General features: G+C 61.9%; 2 protein-coding genes across 5 annotated transcripts; one reads left to right on the top strand and one right to left on the bottom strand.

Annotated features, from left to right (window-relative positions):
- Window positions 1-243: 243 nt before the first annotated feature.
- Window positions 244-13293, bottom strand: ECE1 (endothelin converting enzyme 1). Of its 3 annotated transcripts, none has more exons than XM_068658475.1 (18): window positions 13136-13293; window positions 9937-10023; window positions 8690-8831; window positions 7763-7975; window positions 6363-6487; window positions 5879-6091; window positions 5617-5808; window positions 4913-5055; window positions 4717-4831; window positions 4372-4482; window positions 3996-4094; window positions 3833-3910; window positions 3323-3426; window positions 2975-3085; window positions 2779-2846; window positions 2511-2701; window positions 2323-2418; window positions 244-2008 (listed from the first exon to the last, which is right to left on the bottom strand). In XM_068658475.1, exons 1-18 carry the CDS (start codon window positions 13136-13138, stop codon window positions 1832-1834), a joined length of 2268 nt encoding a protein of 755 aa, XP_068514576.1. In that variant the 5' UTR covers window positions 13139-13293; the 3' UTR covers window positions 244-1831. The 3 variants fall into 3 exon arrangements, with proteins under 3 accessions (XP_068514576.1, XP_068514575.1, XP_068514577.1); XM_068658474.1 differs by lacking the exon at window positions 13136-13293 and adding an exon at window positions 11417-12115; XM_068658476.1 differs by lacking the exon at window positions 13136-13293 and adding an exon at window positions 10560-11297.
- A 1705-nt stretch (window positions 13294-14998) lies between these two features.
- On the top strand, window positions 14999-22276 carry ALPL (alkaline phosphatase, biomineralization associated). 2 transcript variants are annotated; one of them, XM_068658670.1, is made up of 12 exons: window positions 14999-15155; window positions 16122-16221; window positions 16308-16427; window positions 16689-16804; window positions 17382-17556; window positions 17644-17819; window positions 19021-19164; window positions 19354-19423; window positions 19759-19893; window positions 20141-20332; window positions 20422-20541; window positions 20654-22276. In XM_068658670.1, the coding sequence occupies exons 2-12, from the start codon at window positions 16164-16166 to the stop codon at window positions 20908-20910; spliced, it is 1563 nt and encodes a 520-aa protein (XP_068514771.1). In that variant the 5' UTR covers window positions 14999-15155; window positions 16122-16163; the 3' UTR covers window positions 20911-22276. The 2 variants fall into 2 exon arrangements, with proteins under 2 accessions (XP_068514771.1, XP_068514772.1); XM_068658671.1 differs by having other exon boundaries at window positions 15000-15155; window positions 16107-16221.
- The last annotated feature ends 752 nt before the right edge of the window (window positions 22277-23028 follow it).

Below are 23028 nucleotides of genomic sequence, written 5' to 3'. Positions count from 1 at the left end.
GTAGAACGCACATAGCCACCCACAGCGAGAGTGATTTTTTTGGGCACAAAACTCTGGCTTTAGCCTCCAAGAGGTGGAAGACAAGCACAGGCTGGGAAAAGCCTGCTCAGCTTGGTCTTTTGTCAGCACAGGGGGGCCCATCCATGCAGATCCCACAGCTGGGATGGAAAGAAAAAAGCACACCGAGGACACAAAACATTCCCTGCTATATGAAAAAAAAAAACAGTAATGAGCAACTCCAGACCCAGTAAAAAGTATTTATTTCAATTATGATAAGCTCCACATGTAGGGTGAAAAAATAGTTACAAAAAAAATCCCCCCATACCCCTCCTTTTACATATAAATATTAAAAATCCCTCTACATCTTTGCTTTCTGTCTAGAGCAAGGAGGTGCCCCATGAGACAACACGCAGCACCTGAGTTACTGTCAGTGGTTTCTTTTCTAAACCGCAAAAAAGAATATTAAAAGCCCCCGAGGAGGCACCTTGCCCCCATCCCCACCAGCTTCTGCACTGGCACCAAACCAGAGCTACAGGAATGGAGGTTTGGGGCCACACGGTGATTTCGAGGCTTGCAGTTCCTGGGCATAGGGGCTGGGCATGGCAGCGAGCAAAGCAGCAGCAAGAACTGCCTGTGCTTGGCTGGAGAAGCTTCTGGGCCAGGCTGGGGCCAACCTCCCCTTATGAAGACAGGAGGCATGCAGGGACTTTCCTGCAGCTGCTCTTGCCATGCTCCTGCTTTCTGGGCTCCCTTTTCCTTCCTCTCTGGCCGAGACGCAGCCACAGCCCTTGGGAAAGGCGCTGGCAGGACACAGGATCAGTGCAGTCCTTGTGTGCTGCTGCGCACCCAGCCTTGGGCTCTGCGAACCTGGGGATGGCCAGAACCAGACCATGCCCATGGGCAGAGGCAGAGCCGGGCCCTTCATCCCTGCCATCACCACCTCAGTTACATCTTTGGCACGTCAACTTTTCCCTTTGCACTCAGAAATTAAAGCTAATCCCAGGGGCTGCAGCATCCCAGCAGAGCCCTTCTGCGACCTGACAGGAGTCCCTAAGGGGGCTCCACCAATTCTGTCCCCAGACCCTGTCCCCCTTACCCCATCAGCATCTTCTGGGGACGGTCCCTCCCGGAGGAACCCAGGCTCCAGGGCCGGCTGGTTCCATCCACAGCCCGGGCAGCCACATCTGGCTCTCCCCAAGCTGAGGAACCATCCCCACAGGGTGCTGTGCCCTGCAGCTGCACTAAGTAAAAAAGATAATTAATAAATATTCTAATCCTTTGCTAAAAACAAAAGAAAAAAAAAGCTTTAAAATGCATTTTCCCTGAAATTTTCCAGTGTATTCCAAAATGCATGAAAAATATATATATATATTTCCCCCCAAAATATATCTTAATCTACTTTCCATTCTTGTGTGCGCATCTTTGGAGAGAGGAAGGTATGCCAGGTGTATTTAGACACACAGCCAAACCTGCTGGCACCGTGGCGTTCCCTTTATCGCCTCGGAAGAGGTATTTGCTGGGGCAGCAGATCAAGATTGAGCACTGCGTGTGTAAATACAGGCAGTGCCCGCGGACACGTGCCTCCACACATGGCCTGGTCACGGTGGGAAAGAAAAACCCTCAAATCGAAGTCATTTCACCAGCGAGCGAGGGGAAGAGAAGTTTTCACAGTGGATCGAACCTCGGACAACACCGGGGACGTGGGGCGCCGCTCCAGCGGGGAGCTGGGCAGTTCGCTGCACAGAGAAGTGGTTTCAGCCTCTTGAAAGGACCAGGGAAATTCAGCTGCCAGCAGAGGACGAAGCAGCTGGTTCCCTCGGGCATTCGCCCATCACCACACTTCGCACTTCTTGGGGGGGTTCATGGGGGAGCCCACGGGGCAGCTGAAATGCTTCGCGAACTCCTTGGAGTTGGATACGGTGCCAATGACACGGAAGCGCGAGGGGCTGTGAGGGTCGGTGATGAGCCCTTCGTGCGAGCTCTCCGGTGTGCGAACCGAGCACCACACCTGCAGGCGGGGGGCAAGAGACACAGGTGCTGATGTCTGCAACTGCAGGACCCCACTCAGTGCCAAAGCCGACCTCCCCGCTGGTGGGACAGGGGCCAACACAGCTCCAGCTCCAGCTTTGTCTTGCTTTATAACCAGCACCACCCTGACTTGGTTCTCCACCCACCAGACAGCATCTCCGGAGACCTCAGCCTTGCTGTCGTGCTCTCCCAACAGCATCTGGAAGCGTGCTTCCACAGGTGGAAGGAACCCCAAAGATGGAAGGAACCTCAAAAACCAGCATCATCCTCACTGCCTGTGGCTGAGAGACCCACCTGTGCGAAGCCAACGAAGAAGAGCTGGTGGTTGGTGAGGCCAAGGGTCGGGAGGGTTTCCTCTTCCCCGTTCTTTTTCAGCCAGTTCTGATACGCCTGGAAGCCGAGGAGCACAGTGGGTTCAGGGGATGGCACAGCCCCAGCCACCCCACGCCCCCTGCCACCTGGCCCCGGCCCCCCAGCCCTACCCGGTAGGCAGCCTTGAGGCCCCCGTTGTCGGCGATGTTCTCCCCGAGGGTGTGCTTGCCGTTGACAGCCTCGCCGTTGATGGTGTAGTTGCTGTACTGCTCCACCATGCACTCTGTCTGCCGCTTGAAGGCCTCCACCGAGGAGTTCTTCCACCAGGGACGCAGGTTGCCGTCCTTGTCGTACTCCCGGCCTGCCAAAAACACGTCGTGTCCTTTGCCTTTCCAACAGCCTCCCTGCCACCAGCTTGCCCACCCGGCCTGCCCGTACCTTGGTCATCGAAGGCATGTGTCAACTCGTGGCCCACCACCACACCAATACCACCGAAATTCAGCGACCTGTGGGAGGGCGATGCCAAGATTTAGCGAGCGGCCACTGCTCCCCACAGCCGTGAAATTCAGCATCAAGTTTGGGGACAGGAGGAAATTTGGGAATCCTGCCCTCCTTTTTTTCCCTAGGCTCTCACTTGGGAGATGCACGGGTGTAAAAAGGGGCCTGGAGGATCCCAGCGGGGAAGACGATCTCATTCTTGGTGGGAGAGTAGTACGCGTTGACCGTCGGAGGCGTCATGCTCCACCTGTGGCGACAAGGACATGGCCAACAAAAACCCAGCACCGAGGTTTGCTCCAGCTCCATCCCTTTACAGTAGCACAACGCTGTCAGCCCAAACTAATTCCCCCAAACCAGCATGGTCTAACGGGCACATTTCCAGCAAAACCAAACCCCAGCGTTGCACACAGTGGACACGGGATATCACAATATTCCCGCTGAGCACACCAGAGCCTGGCTGTGCCAAGTGGGGAAGAGGACTTACTGGTCCCGGTTTGGTGGTTTCCGGAGCTGGTCAGCAGTGACCCTGGCCGAGAAGTTGTAAAACTGCATGACATTCTCGAAGTAGAGGTCAGACACGGCCTCGTACTGTGAAAGAGCAAAGTGTGAGTGGCACACGGTGGTCACCCGGCCTCGCTCTTCCCGGTGCGTTCATGTCTGAGCCTCTGGAGCCAGCAGGAGGCCAAGCTACACCCGCTGTCATTTCTCCTCCTCTCCGACAGCTGCGGAGCCTCAGGAGGACAATGAATCACTGTTACAGAACTCCATGTCCAGGCAGGGATCCCAAGGGCCCTGGCCACCCCAGGACTAGCTGCAGCTCTTCAGGAAGTCCCCAGAGAGGGGCCAAGGACAGAAGCGAGACCCTTCTGGAGGAGACGCAGGGCTCAAGGCTGCCCCTGGGCCATGGTCATGGGCACACACATCCTGCACATCCTGATGGAGGTGGGGGGAAGGGAAAAAAAGAGACCCACGGGACATCATCCACCCAACTCACATCATTAAAGACTTTATCCAGCTCCTTGGGGTCCATGATGAACTTTGGGTAGCCGATCATGTTGTAGATGGCGTCCGCCTAGGGGTGACAAGGACTGAGGTGCTTTTGGTGCCAGGGGTGGGAGGACTGGCTCGCCTCCCCGCCGCTGCTCCCAGCGCCTCACCTTCTCCTTGGCAGATTTCCTCGTCTCTTCGTCCATCCACTGCAGGGTCTCCAGGCTTTCCTCGAAGGCTGTTTTAATCTCTGCGATCATTTCCTCCGCCTAGAGGAAACAAGGCGGTGCATTTTGGCCTGGACAGCTGGCTTCCCACCCGAGCGAGTTCAAGGACCGACTCAAAACCCTTCGCGCCAGAGGGGAGGAAGAGGCTGGGATGCCAAGATGGCACAGGGCAGGGACCAGCGAAAAACCCGGCGGACAGCAGCACACAGCAAACACAGTAATGTGGACACAGAAACACTGGCTTGCCCCGACAGGTCCACCACCACAGCAGCTTCCCCAGCACCAGAGCTCGCGTGCTGCTGGGGCAGTGGGGACGTACCACCTGCTTGCTGTCCTCGGCGAAGGTGGCCTTGACGAACATGGCCCCCAGGGCAAAGCCCAGGTTGTTGTCTGTGTCGCTGATGCAGAACTTCCAGCGTGGGAGGCAGGTCTGCACGGGGCGAGAGGTGGCTGTCAGCGGTGGCACGGCACAGCCAGCACCCTCCCCGCTTCCCACCCCATCACCCTGCCTCGGGATCGGGCTTGCACAACGCTCTGCACCACAGATGTGAGCCCCAGACCTGCCCTACATCTGGTCTTGGATGCAACGTGATTGCTAAAAACTGCCAATGCTGCGTTGATGCAGGAGTCTGGGTATTTGGAAGCATTGGGGCTCCGCCCTCACCTTTTTCGTCCCGTACATCACTTCCATGAATTTCTCCTCAGCATCCTGGAAGCGCTGGTCGAGGAAGGGGCTGGTTTTCCGCACCAGGTTCCAGATCATGTAGTTGTTGAGGAGGCTGTGGCGAGAGGCAGTGAGCGGGCAGTGGGACACAACGGCACACCCTGGGCACCTTTCCAGGTGGGCTGGGGGCTCTCACCATTTATCCGTGGCCAGGATGAGGTCAGAGACCTGCTCCAGGTACTCCTTGGCATAGACCACGATGGGCTCTGACTCGTTTAGCTCCACGGGGTGGAAGACCATGGAGAGGAAGGGCATCCAGTCCACAGCCGGTGCCAGCTCCTGCAAAAGCCACGCCACGGTTACAAGCTCAAAAACGGACGCAAGAGCCATCAGGGGTGGCAGCCGCCTCCCAAGCCAGCGGCTGTCACATCGGCCCCGGTTTGATGGATTTGGCTGATTTTGAAGAGGCCACTTCCCATAGCAGCAACATCCTCCAAAGGTCGGAGGGGACTAAACAATTTCCTCCCACAAAGGAAAAGAAAGCCGAGCGGGTGTCAAAACGCTGACAACGGGGTGGGGGGGAGGCACATTATGGCCCCTTTGGGGACACAGGGAGGTGGCCGGGCTGACGTCTGCAGTTGGACAGCGGGCAGCAGAGCTGGGAGTGCGTCAGCGCCTCAGCAGGACAGCCGCCAGCCCCGGGCCGGAGGCTGGGAGGAGCAGGTCGGGGTGGGATGTCACCGCCAGGGACCCGGCTGCTGAGAACGGGCCAAACTATTGCACAAGCACTTCCCAGATGGTTTCAGCCAGCATCAGGACTTCCCTGGAGGAGCTGCGTCACCCCCTCCACCAGCCCCGCTTCCCAACCCCAGGTGCCCAGAAGCCTCACCCCGCTCCTACCTTCAGTTCTCCGGCCGTCATTTTGTGGTAGATGACCTCCTCGTCCCGGTGCTTCTCCTGCGGGATGGTGATGTTGGCCAGCGCCGTCTCAAAATCCAAGATCTGCTGCATCTGCTGCCGTGTCGACTCCTCGTCGGTGCCGCCCAGGAACATGCCCAGCTGCACCATGTAGTTCAGGTACCCGGCGAGCACCTACAGGGGGACGGGAGTGTCACCCACCCACGGCACCTCTCTGACAACCCCAACCCTCTGCCACCCTTACCTTCTCGTTCTCGGTCTTGTTCAGGTAGTAATCCCGCGACGGCAGGCCTAGCCCCGACTGATCCACCTGGATGACGTTGCTGTTGGAGTTTTTGGAGTCGGCGCTGACGTAGACGGAGAAGAAGGGCGAGGTGCGGTAGTGCGCCGTCACCTTCTGCAGCGTCGCGTTGAAGTTGTCCTCGGCCCAGGGGCCCGTGATGTTCCAGCCACCCAGCTGGGGAAGAGAGGGCTCAGGTAAGGAATGACTGCGTGCCCTTGGTTAAATATCCTCCTGCTGCCCATCCAGGAAGGAAGAATCTTATGATGAGGCTAAAAAGCCCAGGAAGGGCAAGACCTGCCCATGCATCTGATAAATCACTGCCTCCCTTGGGAGAGCCAGTCCTGGGTGATGCTCTGCCCCAGAAATAAGAGAGTCTGGGGCTGCCCATAAGCGAGCTCTTCCCCCCATTTTGCAGAGGACTCAGCCGACTGGGGAAGGGCCGAACCTTTTGGATGAGCTCCATGAGCGGGGCAGCTCGCAGCTCCTCGATCTTGCTCTCGTTCATGCAGGCCTGGTAGTAGCGCTGCGCCTTGCGCTCCGCCTCGCTCGACACGTTGGCTGTGGTGTTTTCTGCAGGAGGCACATGAGGTGGCTCGCGGGGGGCTCACGGAACCCGTAGGGGATGCCAGAGCCCCCAGCCTTCCACCAGAGAAACGCTCAGCCCCGTTTTGGGTAACGGCTCCAAAGAGGCACCAAAGGATCTCCCCACCGGTTCCCCTGGCCCCGTCTGGCCTTCTGCCCCCATCTCCCCTCCCTCCAGCAGCAGCTGCTCCGGCTCTTTGGAAGAGAGAGATAAAGAAAGAAAAACAAAAAGCACTTTTCCAGCAGCTCTGCCGTTCCCAGCATCACCCAGCCCCCTGTGCTGCCCTTGCCCCTGTGCTGGCACTCCCGGCTCGCTCCCCAGGCCTGTATTATTTATTTCTACAAGAAAGAACAATAAACCCATTTTTCTCCTCCGCCTCCAAACCCATCCTTTCTTCCCCATCCCCCCCCCTACAGCCCTGCTTCCCTGGAGTTTTTTTTCTTTCCTCATGACACAGCTTGCACCTTTGGCTTCCCAGCTGCGTGGTTTTATTAACCGGGTCCCTCGGCTACGAGGAATTCAAGGAAATGCCGAGCGCGACCGCCTGGCTGGAGGCCCGGTCCCTTCTCCCGGTGCAGCGAGCGCCAGATTTCTGCGGGAAGAGCTGGGGACGAAGCCGTTCCCGCGCCGCCCCCCTCCCGAAAGACAACGCTCTTCCCAAGCCTTCTCTTTCAGATAATCAGCCCCAGTGCCCAGCACAGTGGAAAGTGCTGATAAGGAGCCAGTTGTTTGCTCAGAGCTTGAACAAACCGTTCCTGCCGGCTGCTCGGATAAGCTGCCCCACTTCGGTGTTTGCGTGCGGAGGCTGAGCCCGGGGGTCCCTCCCTCTACTGGGGGGCTTCAGCCCCCAAAATGGCCAGACTGTGAGCCAGCTCTACCCAAAAAAAGCTCCATCAGCAGGGAAAGCTCCTCTGCTCGGGGTGCTATGAAGGTGCTGTGGCCTCTTTATGCAGTCTGAGGTACAAACCCTACATTTCAACGCTTCCAAGGACACCAGCACAGGTTCTGCAGAGCCAAGACCCTTCCCCTGCTCAGCTCCCTGCACCAAGGAGCTGCAACACCACGTTCAAAAATCCCAAGGGCATCCAGGAGAGCAAACATCATCGGGACCTGCCTTCCAACGTCCTTGCAGTGTGTGCCTCGCAGACTGGTTTGATGCTGGCCTTTAAATCCAACCTTACATCCCTACAGGCACATTTTTGGCACCCCCAGACCTAGCGGGACTCCTCGGCACCACGCGTCCCACTGCTGCCGCTGCTCACCCAGCAGATGCTTCATGATGGCCTGGTTGTGCTCCCAGAGGTTGTTGAAGGTGCCCCAGCGTGAGTGGCCGTCGGGGAGAGGGTTGGCCTTAATCCAGCCTCCGCAGGCGTAGCTGAAAAAGTCCTCGCAGGGGTTCACCGCCCGGTCCAGTGAGCTGAGGATGGAGCTGGTGACGGAGATGCAGGCCTCCGACAGGCACACGGCGGATGGCCCTGGGGGTGGGCACGACAGGCTCAGCTCTGCCGCTGCAGCACGACAAGGGAGCATCCTGCCCCTCGCCCGGGTATCCCACCCCATGGCAAGGGATGTGGGCACACATCCTGCCCTGGAGCAAGGAGCATGGGCAAGGATCCCAGCCTGTGCCCAAGCATCCCACCCCAGGGTGATGGATGTGGGAGAGCATCCCGCCTGGGACCCAGTCATCCTCCCCCAGAGCAAAGGATGTGGCCAAGAATCTCCCCCTGTGCCCATGCATCCCGTCCAGTGCCCAGACATCCCACCCCAGGGAGAGGGATGCAGATGAGCATCCTACCCAGCACTCGAGCCCCTCACCCCGGGGGAAGGGAGCCAGGTGAGCACGGTCTGGTGCCCGAGCATCCCATCTGGTGCTCAAGCATCATGCCCTAGGCTGAGGGCTGCAGGCGAGCGTCCCCTCCCATGCCCCAGAACCCTGCCTGGGGGCAAGAGATGTAGGTGAGCGTCCCATCCCATCCCATCCCGTCCCATCCCGTCCCATCCCATCCCATCCCATCCCATCCCATCCCATCCCATCCCATCCCATCCCATCCATGTCTGGGCACCCCTTAGGCTCCCTGCCCAGTACCCAAACCTCCCACCTTAGGGTGAGGGATGCAGGTGAGCGTCCCAACCCCAACCCAAGCACCCTGCCCTGCCCAAGGGGCTCGGTCCCTGCTGCGGGGACTTACTGGCTCTGTACTGGAAGATGAGGCCCAGCAGGCACGCTGCCAGCACGGCCGCCAGCACGGCCACCAGGACCACGAGCTGTTTCTCAGGCCGTGTGCGCTGAGCCCAGCACCCCAGGCTGCTCCTCGGGCCGCAAAAATTCACCTGCGGGAAAAGCAGCGCCATTTCCCCATCGACGGCACGCAGGGAAAAGCCCACCAGCACATCCTCCATCCTCCCCCTTAACAAATCCGTTTACTTCCTACAGCCCGTGGCACGAAGTGGGCCCGCTAACACACGCCGTTTTCGGCTGGGAAAAGCCACAGCTGCCTTCCAGAAACCCGCCAGGAAGGGCGGCACAATGGCAGGAAAGGGAGCGGGGTGAGCGCTTCGGCCGGCCAGCGGGATCACCTGCTAGCCTGTGCCACCCAAACCCTCAGCCCCCCCGCCACCTCGGGTGGTCCCCGTCCCTGTCCCACCCCCTCGAGTTGGGACAGGGTGGGGGACAAGACGTCGGGAAGTGCCGTAACAGGATACTCCTGCTTGGCTGAAAAACATCCCCAGGAAGCACGAGCCGACACGATGGCAAGTGGAGCTCCCTGCGGTGGCACGGCCACGCTGGGGACAGCAAAACAGCAGCAGAGCCCTGATTTTGGTGTGGGAAACGCTGTTCTGGGCAGAGATTACGGGGCTGCCAGCAGGGTGAGCACCAAGAGCACCGCTCCAGCCCCAAATCTTTCCCTGCGAGGGCGGTTTAACCAGCGAGGCCGGACGCTGGCGGCCACGGGCTCTTTTCCTGCCACCCGCAGCCCTTTTTAAGCTGCTTTCCCTGCTGCTCGGTGAGGAATTAGCCTAATCCCCTTTGTGCGGGGACAAAGCTCCCATCCTGTGCTAATTGCTCAGCCCAGCCCTAGTCGAGCCAGGAAGGGGTTCGGCCAGCAGAAAAGCTGAGCGCCCGAGCGCTGCGAACAGCAGAGGGGTCCGGCCCCGCGGGATCCCCCACAATCACCACCACTTGCTCTGGGTTGCGGGGACTGTGGGGACACCCCTGGTTCCCCAAGACACAGCCCCGATGGCTGCCAGGGGCGAGAGGAGCAAAGGGCAGCGGCCGGCAGCCAGCACAGCTCTGCCCACGCCAGACTTTGCCCCAAGGGAAAGCGCCCAGCCCGGGGAAAACAACCCGTCCCCGGCAACCCTCTGCTGCTTGCCAGGACCTGAATTCTCCCCTTTCCCCCCCCCCCCTTCCCCAGCACTCGCATGGAGCCCCCACCTGGAAGCCGTTGGGGTACCCATCGCCTTCACTGATGGAGTCCAGGGGGTCTTCGTCATCCAGTGTTGCCCGCTTGTAGGTCGACATCTGCGGGGGCGGTGAGGAAACGGAGGGGCTGAGCGGTGGGGGGCCGGCACCCCGGCTGCGCCGAGGAGGAGGAAGGACGAGGAGGAGGAAGGACGGCAGCAGGGGAACACAGCCTCAGAGCCTCCTCCTTCTGCTCCGGGGAGCTGGACCCTGAATGGCTCCGGGCTAGCACAGCGCCGAGCAGCCGCCGGAGGAACGTTACAGAAAGCGGCGCGGCCGGAGCCAAAAGCTGAGTGAACCCGAACCCGCCTCGCTTCCCCTGGGGATGGGTTGTGCAACCTCCCCTTCGGCAGGAATAATGCTGGTTCCTCCTCCATCGGCTCCCGGCCCCAGGACTGGGAGAAGGTCCCCGTGCCGGGCTCACCATGGACTCAGGCAGCGCTGGCAGCGAGGAGCCAGCCTCTCACCCAGAGCCCACAGCTCGCTTGCACCCTCCTGCCTGCCCCGCAAACCACATACCCCCTGCCCCACAGCATCCCCCAAAACACCCCATGGGGTCCCTCTGAGCACCCAAAGATGCTCAGAGGTGATGGCACCTTGTGTTTGGGCTGCGCACAGGCTCTGCAGACGGGCAAAGCGCCGCTTCCCTCCCGGCTCAGCGTCCCCAGGGCGTTACCTCGTGGCGAGGCAGGGGGGGCCCAGCTCTTATCTCAGCCCCCAGCAGAAAAACAAGGGGAAACCTCACAGGCTGGCAGACAGCCCTTATCGCGGCGCCGCTTCCTTCCCTCCTGGCACGGCCCTGCCACCGCACACTGAGCCGCATTGTCCACACAGGGACAACAGCAGGCACCCCGAAACCTTCCCCGGCCCCACGGTGCCGCTTGGGTCCCATCACTCCCCAGCATCACACCCTGTGTGGTGGGGAGGTGGGAGCAGGGCTCTGCACCCGTTTGGGTGGAGGTAGGGACACTGCCATCCCGTTGCCACCGCATCCAAAGGGACACGGAGCCAGTATGAATCTGGCAGCACCCAAGCGCAGAGCTGTGCCTCAGTTTCCCCATCGCTCAGAGAGTGGCAAAAGCAGCCAGAACTGGGGAGAGCCAAAGTGCTAAGGCTGCTTTGGACAGAAATGGTACAAAACCACACAAAAATCAGCATTTTGGGGGTTGTCCAGACAGGGAGCGTGCTTTGTGGCAAGGCGAGTGCAACGGAAGTGCCAGTCCCCAGCTATCCAGGGGACGAACAGGCCCGGGGGTGGAAACATGCCCCGGCCCCAATAACGCCCGATGACGCCAACGCCGCCGTGAAGCTTCCCAGCCCGCCCGTTGCACAACCACTAATTGAGCCCAGGGCTCTGCCCGGATCCCAAATCGCAGCCTGGGTTTAATTAGCCGCAGGCACGAGGGCGAGCGCGTGCACCAGGGTGGGAAGGGCAGCACCCTGCAGCACCCACCTGGGGATGGGAAAGGGCTGAAGGCAAAAGGCCCTTTCCGTCCTGGCTTGTGCAAAAAGCTCCGTTTCCAGACCCAAAATCTCCTCCGAGCACTTGCCTCGAGGCTGCGCTTCTGCCTGAGAACCGTGCAGGGAGGAAAAGCTTCAACTGCAGGATTTTATCGGTGGTGAAATCTGTTTTCTCTCTTTTTTCTTTTTTTTTTTTTTTTAATTCCTCCCCTCTCCCTTTCTCTCCTTGTTTTTGCACTTCGCACATGGCTGGAATTCACAGCTCCAGGCTCATGCAGGGGGGGTCTGGTCACGGGGCTCTGTGAATCCCCAGCGGGGCTCCAAAGCACCGGCGTGGGCCAATTCCTGGAGTCCGAGCCTTCAGCCAACGCTTTCACTCCGTTTCCTGAGGAAATGAGGCTTTTCGGCAATCCCCCATCCCGCCTGCCTGCCCCTGCAGCCCCCTGAGCAGCTCCAGCCCAGCCCAATCCGAAAACAGCAGGAAAAAGGGCAAAACACATCCGCCCCCCCCGCATCGCTCCCTGTGCCGTGCTGCCTCAACCCCGTATTAACCAGCAGAGAATCCACACCGAGCTTCAGCCCCTAGAGCCCCCCAGGGGGCTGCCACAGCGCATCCTCAGGGGGTGGCCATACACCCTCCCCCCGCTGCCTCAAATTGTGGAAAATCGGGTTTTTAGGTATTTACTGCACCCACATTACTCCCCCCAGCGTAAAGCAGCACCCATAGGCGCTCCCACCCTTTGCTTGCAGAGAGGGGGAACGCCCTTTTTTTTGGTCAAAAAGGGGTGATTTTATTATTTTGTCTGTTTTTATTTTTTTTTTGGGGGGGGGGGATGTCCCAGCTCCAAAGTTTCCCGAAATCGCATTACAAACCCACACGGGCTGGGGGGGGGGGGAGTGCAGGGCGATGGTGTGGGGGGTACCAAGCTGAAACCCCACACCCCCAAAACTCCCCGCAAGGCCTCAAAAACCCCCGACACTCCCCAAAATTCGCTTTTATCCCCCCCCTCCCCAAGCTCCGTGCTGGGGGCCGGGGGCCCCTCACCGCGGCCTCGGGGCGCCGCCGCCGCCGCCTCCCGGGCGCCATTTCGGAGCCAGCGCTGCCCCCGCCGGCCCCGGCGCCTCCGCTCCGCGCCGCCCCCGCCCCGCTCCCGGACACGGTCCCAGGGCCCCGGCCCGGTGCCGGTCCCCAGCGGCCCCCCCCCGGGCTCCCTCAGCCGCCCCCCCCCCCCACTCTGGAGGCACCGCCCCCGCCCCGCACCCCGGGGTGCCCCCAGCGCCGCCGCGGCCTGCGGCCGGCCCGGCCCCGTTACCGTGGGGGGGGGGGGTGTTAATTAGCAGCTACTTGCGTTAATGAGGGGGGGCGAGGATGAGTCGGGGGGGGGTTGGGGGAGCCGCCGGGTTTGGCTGAGGCTGGGGGGTGCGGGGAAGAAAATGTTGAAAAGCTTTGAAAAGGAGCAAAAAGGGGCTGAAAAGCGGGAAAATATCGATAACCATCAAATAACCATCATCATCATCGCGGGGGGGGCCGCCCCCACACGCCCCGTTCCGCGCTGTGCCCCCCCCCCGCCTGCTGGAGGAGGAGGGGGGGGCACCTCCCTGCGCCTCCCCCTGAGAGCCAAGGCTGGGGGGGGGGGCACCCACAGAGCCCGAAGGAGAAGCGGGGGGGTCTGTGGGGGGGAATTTTGGGGCGGGGGGGCCCCGCACTCACCATGGCTCCGAGCCCCGTTGCTGCGCGCTGCGGCCCCGGGGCGGCGCGGGGCGAGGATGCACCTGGGCCGGCAGCGCCAATGGGGCGGCGGGGCCGCGCCTCCCAACGCCGTTAACTCCTTCGGGGGCCGGGGGGGGCGCCGGGGGGGCGCCGGGAGACGAGCACCCTCCGGGGAGAACGCCGCAAAGCGGGGTGCTGCTAGGGCAGGGATGGGGAGAGGGAGAACTGGGGACTGGGGGAGGAACTGGGAACTGGGGGGGGGGGGGACTGGGAACCGGGGGGGGGAACTCGAAATTAGCGGGGGAACTGGGAATTAGCGGGGGAACCGGGAATTAAAATAAATGAGTGTGCAAGCGCGCAGCGCTGTGAGTGCGTGGGCGTGCGGCTGTTCCAGCACCCGCGTGTGCAAGCAGCCGTTGCACAGGGGTGCAGGGATGCAGCCGTGCAAGGATGCAGCTGTGCACAGCGGTTTTGCAGCCAGCCAGGCATTGCTCGCGCTTGTGCAAGGGGGCAAGTGTGCAATTGGCCCGGCATGTGCACACGCAGCATGTGCACACACGATTGTGCAAGCACACGAGCACACCGTTGCATGCAACCTCCCAGTTGTGCAAGCATCCAAGCGCATGATGGTGCAAGGATGTCAGCCTGCAGTTTTGTGTGCATGCAGGCGTGCAGCCTTACAGGCGTGCAAGCGTTCAATTTTGCACAGACGTGAGCACAGTCTGGGCACTCCCGCAGCCCCTGGCTGCAGCCTTGTCCTCTCATGTTTAGCAGCCCCTCGCAGGGTTTGTATTTTTTTTCCCACCCACACTCTGAGCCTGGTTTTGTGCTCGCATCAAGGAGTTCCCCATCGTGCGGCTTTCTGTGCGCAGGGCTAACGAGCTCTCCGCCGTGCTGTCCCCCGTTAGCTGTCCCACACGGCTTCCCACGGGACAGCGGGGACGGGACCGTGCTGCTGCCCCCATCCCCTGCCCCAGCCGGGGGGCTGAGCACCCACACTCTCAGCGCATGCATGAGGCCCGTCCCGGTGGCACCCCAAAGCCTTCAGGGAGCGGATTTTTGGGCTGAGGCCGCCACCTTCTGGGAAACCACCAAGAGCTCCACGGCCACCCACGGGTCCCCCCACGACGTAGCCACCTCTGTCCCCACCAGAGGGAAACTGAGGCGGGGGAGGCCGGCAGCCTCCCAAGGCCAAAAGCAGGGCCCCAGGCCTCGACCCCAAGCCCTGTCCCGACATGCCGGGGCGCATGGCCAGGCCTTGGCACGCCGTCCTCGTGCACCGTTTGCAAGAGGAGCCGCGAGCCGGGACGTGTCGGGCTGCAAACAGCCTCGTGTTTATTGTAGGACCTACCGCAAAACCCTGCGGGGCTGCAGGCGGCCGGGGGGGGCACGGAGGTGAGAGCGTGCCCCGAGTCCCTCACCCCGACCCCAAAATGGGAGAGGGTCTGCATGGGTGAGTGGGGACAGAGCGGGGCAGCTGGGGGGGGGCTGCTCAAAAGGGGAGGGAGCGAGGGGAGGGGGGAAGCCGAGCACAACCCCAAAGCAGACACCAGAGAGTCCACAGCTGGGGGCGGGGGGGGCACCCCAAAGTGTTGCAACACGCCTGCCCTCGCTGGCTGGTTCGGGGGGAGGAATTAGGCACCCCCCAGGGCACATCTGCTCCCCCCGCACCCCTCTTTCCCCCGACGCCCCCCCGCGCACAAGGGGCTCAGCACCCCCAGCAGCGCTTATCCCCCCCCGAGTCCCCCCAGTCCTCCCAGTCCTCCCAGTAAAACCCGGCAGAGGGCACCAGTAAGCCCAGTTTGCTGCCTCCCACCCCCCCACACACGCGTCCCCCCCCCCCCCACTCTCCGTGCTGGCAGCGGGTGGAGGGTGGAGGAAGGGGAGGAGGAGGAGGAGGCGAAGGCCAGGGCCGGGGGGATTTAAGGGCTCGCTGTCCCCCGCCCGCCTCCGCTCCGCCGGCCGGGAGGGACACGGGCGACAGAGCCCAAGTTTGTGCGGGGACGTCCCCGGGCTGGCGGTAAGGGACCCCCCCGCGACCACCGGGAGAGACCCCGGGCAGGGCCGGGGGGCCGGGGGCGTGTGGCGGGGACACGGGGGCGCGGTGGGGACACGGGAGCGCAACAGGGATGTGGATACGGGATGGGGACACGGGCGTGCGGAGGGGACGCGGGGGCACCAGGGGGATGCAGGGATACGGTGGGGACACGGGCGTGTGGTGGGGACAGACTTGCAATGGGGACATGGGCGTGCAGTGGGGACACAGACATGCAATGGGGACGTGGAGGGGCAGTGGGGACACGGATACGCAGTTGGGATGTGGATGTGCAGTGGGGACACACGATGGGGAAAAAGATGTGCACTGGGATGCAGGCATGCGGTGGGACACGGGCGCGTGCTGGGGACATGAGGTGGGGACATGGCATGCATGTGGTGGGGACACATGCAAAAGGGGGACACAGACACGGTGGGGAAAGGGACATACGATGGGGTCCCAATGTGCGTAGGAACGGACACATGTAATGGGACAGGGAGGTGTGGTGGGGACAGGGACATGCCGTGGGGACACAGACGCAAGACGGGGACCCCAGTGTGCAATGGGAACACAGACGCGATGGGGACGCAGCCACACAATGGGGACAGGGACACGCGATGGGGACACAGCCGTGTGGAGGGGACCCCGACATGCCTCGAGCACACCACGTGCAGCGGGGCTGGGGACACGGACACGCAGCAATGGGGTTGTGGGGGTGAGGGAGGGGGTGTTCCGCCGTCCCCCAACCCGGTTGGTGCCAGCGAGGTGACGCCCCGCGGCAGGGGGCTGACATGTCCCAGTGGGGGCACAGCCGTGACCGTGCAGGGAGGGGACAGTCCCCTCTGTCCTCGCTTGGTTAATCCCGGGGGCGAAGGTCTGGGTGAGCAGAGCGGGGAAACTGAGGCACGGGGAGGGCAGGGTGCTGAGCCCCCGCAGCTTTCTCCCACCCAGCTCCTGCTGCTGGTGCAAGGAAGACAAGCGTTGAAGGGCACGATGAAGGCTTTCCTCCTCACCCTCCTGGCCCAGCTCTGCTTGGCATCGCTGGTCCCCGGTAGGTGGGGTTTGGGGGGGCTGCGCCCCGGCAGTGGGTGCGTTTGGGTGCCGCTGAGCCCCGTTGGTCTCCCTGCACCCTGGCAGAGAACGAGAAGGACCCCGAGTACTGGCGGCAGCAGGCGCAGGAGACACTGCGTGACGCCCTGCGGCTCCAGCGCCTCAACCAGAACGTGGCCAAAAACCTCATCCTCTTCCTGGGCGACGGTGAGATGGGGACCCCCCAGCGGGGGGCTATGGGGTGCGGTGTGGGGCAACGGGGGGCTGCAAGGATGGGGCGGTGCAACAAAGGGGGTGCAACAAGCGGGGCATTGGGACGTGTTGGGTGCTGTGATGCACCGGGCGCTGCAATAATTTGGGCACTGCACACACCGGGTGCTGCACTACGCTGGGCTGCACAGGGCGCACGCCGCCAGCTGGCGCCTGGCCCGTGGCTGGCGGGGCGGTGACGGGGCGCCCACCCCGCAGGCATGGGGGTCTCCACCGTCACGGCCGCCCGCATCCTCAAGGGGCAGCTGCAGAACCGCAAGGGCGAGGAGAGCCTGCTGGAGATGGACAAGTTCCCCTACGTTGCCTTGGCCAAGGTGAGCCCCCGGGGCCAGACCCTGGCTCCCCCGCGGGATGGGGGCCGCACGCCACAAGGTCGCAGGCAGGCGGCCGTCATCGACCGGAGCCGAAATTAGGTCACGGGCGGGCGAGTGGAGCTGGCTCACGCCCCGTGCCCGGCCGCCGTGCCAGGGCTTGGCTCTGTGGGAACGGGGGGGGCAGGACGAGGCTGCCCAGCCATGGGAGCCAGAATCCCCCCCCCCCTTCTTCTCCTGGGGCTATTTTGCTGAAAAAAAAAGGCTTTTTTTTATTAAGCTGCAAGCCCCGGTTGCCTCCTTTCACCCCATCTCTGCAAGGGATTCTTGTGACAGGGCAAAAGTTGCTGGCTTTGCTCTCCCTGCCTAAAAATGGGCTGAAAAGGGGCTGAAACCAGCAAAACACAGCAAGGGGATGACATAAGGGCCGTGAGGGGCAAAAGAAGGGGCGCTCGGGCACGGTGTGGCTGAGCAATGCAGGAGGGAAGCCCTGGGATGGGGCTATGGTGAGGATGATGATGGTGAGGATGATGATAACAACACAGGGTCGATTTATTCCCTGCCCCCCCCAACCCCCCAGACCTACAACACCAACGCTCAGGTGCCCGACAGCGCGGGCACGGCCACCGCCTACCTCTGCGGTGTCAAAGCCAACGAGGGGACGGTGGGCGTCAGCGCCGGCGTCACCCGCGACCGCTGCAACACCACCAAGGGCCAGGAGGTGACCTCCATCCTCCGCTGGGCCAAGGATGAAGGTGAGCCGCCGGTGGGCGTGGGGATGGGGCAGGAACGCTGGGTTTTGGGGCCGTTTCCACCATTGCCCCATGAACCTCATGGCGCAGGCAAGGCAGTGGGCATCGTCACCACCACGCGGGTCACCCACGCGACGCCCAGCGCCGCTTACGCCCACTCTGCCAACCGCGACTGGTACTCGGATGGAGAGATGCCCCCCGACGCGCTGGAGGGTGGCTGCAAGGACATCGCGCGGCAGCTGGTGGAGAACATCCCCGACATCGAGGTGGGCACGGGGCTGGGGACACCCCGAGGGAAGAGGTGTGGGCTGGGACCACCTCTGGGCACAGGGCTGGGACCCTGGGGAGGGGGGTGAGCAGCCAGGATCCCCAGTAGGGGCTGGGCTGGGACCACTGATGGGCACGGGGCTGGGGCTCCAGGGGACACGGGGCTGGGGCCACCCATGGGTGGTGGGCTGGGACCTGGCAGGTGCTGGGCTGGGACCACCAAAGGGTCCAGGGCCAGGAGCACCAGTGGGTGCAGAGTCAGGACCTCCAGCAGATGTGGGGCCGGGCCCCCCAGTGCCCCACCCCAGCTTCCCCCAGCCCCCAGAACCCAGCTGCACCCATGGGCTCAGGGTGCCAGCACCGCAGCAGGCATCCCGATCTCACGCTGAGACACAAACCCCTTTCTCATGCTTCCCGTGCCCAAAAAGCTGCATTTTCCCCTCAGTTCTGCCCCTCATTGTGGATTTGCACAGAAATTCAGCCCTGTAAATAAATACGCTTCTGTACTTCAAAATAGCCCCAAAGCAAAACATCTAAGCCTGTTATTTAGCTGTTTAATAGCCTCTTCTTCTGTTTTTTTTCCCTTTAATATAATTTCAACTCTGTCCCAGGCTGGAAATAATTATATAGCGGGGAAGAATTTTTTTTTTCCCTTTCTCCCTCTTCTTCCCTTAATAATTTTGGTGTTGTTGTTTTGCTGCTTTATAATTCACCTTCTGCGGGGCGAGGGGTGTGGGGGGGAGAGAATAAAAAAAAAAAATAAATCTCTGCCTAGTTATAAATAACGGAAGCCAAATAACTCGGGCTCCAAAGCAAACAGCCGGAGCCACGGGATGAGGCTCCGTCCCGGCGGGTTCATGCGGGGACCCCGGCAGGGAGCATCCCTGCCCGCCGCCCCTGGCGAGGAGGGAAAAAAAAAGCCAAAGCTACTGCTGGAAATGGTTATTTCTGTCCTCAGTGTAATTAATAGTAAGAGATTCGGAGTTATTTCTAGCGAGGTGAAATTCCTCGGGTGTTTTCTCCTGGCTTTGCGCACCGCCAGGGTTTTCCTGGACATCATCCTCCAACCCAGCTCTGTCTCCTCGGGGTTTGCCTCCTTTCCCTTCCCTTTTTTTTTTTTTTATTTTGTAGGGGAAAAAATAATTTTCAAAAGAGGCTGTAGTTGCGTTTCTAAGCCTGGGAGTGGGTTTTTCCCCGCAGGTGATCCTGGGCGGCGGGCGGAAATACATGTTCCCCAAAAACGCCAGCGACGTGGAGTACCCGCAGGAGGAGAAGCACCGGGGCACCCGCCTGGACCGCCGGGACCTGGTGCAGGCGTGGCACGACACCAAGCCCCCGGGGAAGGTGACGGGGACGTGGGGGCCGCGCTAGGGTGTCCCCCCCCCTACCCAAACCCGTAGAGCTGCTGCTGCTGCTCCTCAGCTGGAAATGTTTTGGGGAGGGGGTGAAAGGCGGCTGCGGGGCTGGGGACGGGGGCTGGTCCCACATGTGAGGTGACGAGCTGCGGGGGCTCTGTCCCCCCCCCCCCCACAGGTCGCCAAGTACGTGTGGCACCGGCGGGACCTGCTGGCGCTCAACCTCAGCCGCGTCGACTTCCTCCTGGGTGAGTCCCGGGGTGCCCCCAGGCCCCCAGCACCCCGGGGATGTGGGGGGACCCCCAGGGATGCCGTGGGGACCCCTCAGGGATGGGATTTCTGCCCCTCCCCGGCATGTAATTTTTTTGTCTCCACCTCCCCCGTGCAATTTTCCAGCCCCTTGGGGATGCAGAATTCGGCCGGGTGGGAGGAAGGAAGGGCCGGGAGCATCCCTCGGCTCCTATCTAATCGCCAGCCCGGGGAAGGGGATCCGGCGCTGGGCAAAACTCTTGAGCCAGCACAAAAAGCTCCCAGCACGGGGTCGGGAAAGGGCATCCCCCCCCCCCAGCATCACTGTCCCTAGGTCTCTTCGAGCCCGGCGACATGGTGTACGAGCTGGACAGGAACAACGAGACGGACCCGTCCCTCACTGAGATGGTGGCCGTGGCTATCAGGATGCTCCAGAAAAACCCGCGGGGCTTTTTCCTGCTGGTTGAAGGTGGGGGGTAAAAGGGAGGGGGGGAGGCAAAGCGGGGGGTCCAAAGGGGAATGAGGAGGGTGAGGAGGATGCAAAGCAGGGAATAAAGAAATAAAAAGGGCAATGGGGGTGCAAGGGGTGAAAGGGGGAAGAGATGGGGTGGGGGATGCGAAAAGCGAGCATAAAGAGGGAGCTGGGGGTGCCACGGGGGGGACCAGGGGGGGCAGTGGGCGCACAGGGGAGCTGAGCGGAGCTGGGCCGGGCACAGGCGGCCGCATCGACCACGGGCACCACGAGGGCAAGGCGAAGCAGGCGCTGCACGAGGCGGTGGAGCTGGACCGAGCCATCGGGCTGGCCACACGCCTCACCTCGCCCCAGGACACGCTCAGCGTCGTCACCGCCGACCACTCGCACGTCTTCACCTTCGGCGGCTACACCCCCCGCGGGAACCCCATTTTTGGTGAGCCACCTCCCTCCCCCCCCCCCCAGCCCTAGCATGGGGACACCCTGGGGACGTCCCCGCGGTGCTGAGGGCGCTGCCGCTGCCAGGTCTGGCACCGATGCAGAGCGATGTGGACCGCAAGCCCTTCACCTCCATCCTCTACGGCAATGGCCCTGGCTACAAAATCGTGGGGGGTGAGCGTGAAAACGTCTCAGCCGTGGATTTCGGTACGTGCACCGGGGGGCAAAACAACCAGGAACGGTGGCGGGGGTTCAAACTATTGCTGCTTTTTAACTTGTTGTTTTCATTTGGTTTATTTATTTATTCGCCCCTGCCCAGCGCACGCCAACTACCAGGCACAGTCAGCCGTGCCACTGCGCCAGGAGACCCACGGCGGTGAGGACGTGGCCGTCTTCGCCCGCGGCCCCATGGCCCACCTCCTGCACGGGGTGCACGAGCAGAACTACATCCCCCACGCCATGGCGTACGCCGCCTGCATCGGCCCCAACCGAGCCCACTGCAACGCCGCCGGGCGCGCCGCCGCCGCCAGCCCCCTCCTCCTGCCCTTCCTCACCCTCCTCCTCCTCCTCTGCTAGAGCATCTCTTGCAAAACATCGACGGGGGGGGGATTTTTTTTTTTAATCCTCTCTCCTCTCCCCCCCCCCCCCGCTCTTTTTTTTTTTTTTCTGGGGTAGCGGCGCCCGGGAAAAGGCAAAAAAGAAAGACTCAGCAGAGCAAAAGCAGCCGCCCGCGGTTTTGGTGGCCACCGCGTGCTGGGCTCTGCCCCTGTAAATACACCGTTCCTCCCTGTCATTAGCGCTGCCGTGGGATTCGGGCTCAGCGCTGCGGCCGGAGCCCTCCTGAAGCAGGAGGGGGGAGAGGCAGCGGGGTCAGCCCCGAAACGTGCGGTGCCAGCACGGCTGAGACCGACCCCGGCACCCAACTCATCGAACGAGTGAGTGGGCAACTGGAAAGCACCCGCGGGTGGGGAAGCGGCAACTCGCCAGGCGCTCCCTGCCTCCTTTTGCCTCTTTTGTGGCTTTTTTTTTTTTTTTCTCCTCTTTTTTTTTGGCCTGAAAAATCCTTTGGTCTGAGGCCATTTGCTGCCCGGGGCCTTCTCAGCATTTTGGGGACTCAGCACTGCACGGAGAGCGGAGCCGAGATGGATTTAGGGGGCAGCACCCGGTGCTGCTCGTCCCTCGTTAGCCTCTGGTAATTGGGGAGGGGGCCGCGGGGGGAGAGGGCAGCGGGGTGGGGGGGTGGGGGAGGCTCAGGGTGCACTTTGGGGGGCGGCTGTTGAGGAGTCGGGGGGTTGAGAAGTAGGGGGAGACCCCAGAGAGAGGCTCTGGGCGTGCAAATGGTGCCCCGTGTGTGCAAGTTGTGCCCAGGGTGAGCAAAAGCTGCTCTGAGTGTGCAAGGGGTGCTCTGAGCGTGCACAGCTGAGCGGTGCAGCTGCTGCCCTGGGTGAGCAAAGGGGGCCTTGCACATGCAAATGAGGCCTTGCACGTGCAAATGCCACCCTACATGTGCAAATGCAGCCTTGTTTGTGCAAATGCAGCCTTGTGCATGCAAATTCCACCCTACCCGTGCAAACGGTGTCCCGGATGAGCGAAGGGGGCCATGCACACGCAGATGGCACCGTGCACAAGGCAGTGCCCTGGCTGCACGAGCAGCACCGTGCCCGTGCAGCTGCTTGCTCAGATATGCAACCGTGCACATGCAAATCCCCTCGTGCGCCCGAGCGGAGCTTTGCAGCAGGCGGTGCCGTGCAGATGCAGCCCCCGAGCGGGTTGTGGCGCTGATCCCCCCCTCTGAGCACCCCAGGATTGGCACCCCCAGCCCCCCAAAACCACAGCGGGCGCCACGAGCCTCTTGCCAGCCTCTTTATTTATTTACCAGCCTCCCCCCCCCCTCGCCTCCCCCCGACCTTTTAAATAAACCTTCGCTTCGTTTTCCTATTAACCCAGCAGCAAACTTTGGAGCGGGCGAAGGCGGTGACCCGAACAGCATCGGTTTGGGGGGGTGAGGGGGGGGGCAAGGGGGACACCCCAAGTTGGCAAGGGGTTGGCGTCGCTTCGGCACGAGGTTTGGCCGAGGTTTCCCCCCCCCCCGAGCCGCGGCCACCCCTGGCGCTGGGGCTTCCCAGCAGCGGGCGGGCGCTGCGCTATGTTTAACCGGCCCTGGGGTCCGCGCGGTTTTGGGGGTTCGAGGGCCCCGGCCAAGAACCGCCGGCACCGGGGCCAGGGCCAAAGCTGTGCCTCTGCCAAGGCCCCGCCGCAGGGGCTGGAGGTGGAAAAAAACAAGAAAAAAAAGAAAAAACAGAAAAAAAAAAAAAAAAAAAAGGATTTGGGGTTCGGGGGGGCAGCAGTGAGGTGAATGTGGGGTCTGTAGGCACAAAAGCGTGATGTGGAGGGGAATGGGAGGCAGGCAGCGGGCATAGGGAAAAAATCCCCGAATTTTGGGGGAGTTTTTGGAAAAAAAATCCCCAAATTTTTTGCGCGTCTGGCCCAAAAAAAAAAAATCTCAGCTGGGCCCTGGCTGCCCCCACCCGATCCCTGGCCCCGCTCCTGCAGGAGGAGGGCTGCGGTGGGGACCCAAAAACGGGAGCGTTTGGGGTTTTTTGGGTGTTTGTTGCTTTCTTTTTTTTGAACCTTGAGATGGCGCCGCCGTGCGGAGCGTCAGCCCCCCCTGGTGCCAGCGGCTGCCGGGGGGAC

This window comes from Anas acuta, chromosome 22 (assembly GCF_963932015.1).
Source record: "Anas acuta chromosome 22, bAnaAcu1.1, whole genome shotgun sequence".
Classification (NCBI taxonomy): Eukaryota; Metazoa; Chordata; class Aves; order Anseriformes; family Anatidae; genus Anas; species Anas acuta.
Note: the sequence above shows the minus strand (reverse complement) of the source record. Positions and strands in the feature narration are given on the sequence as shown.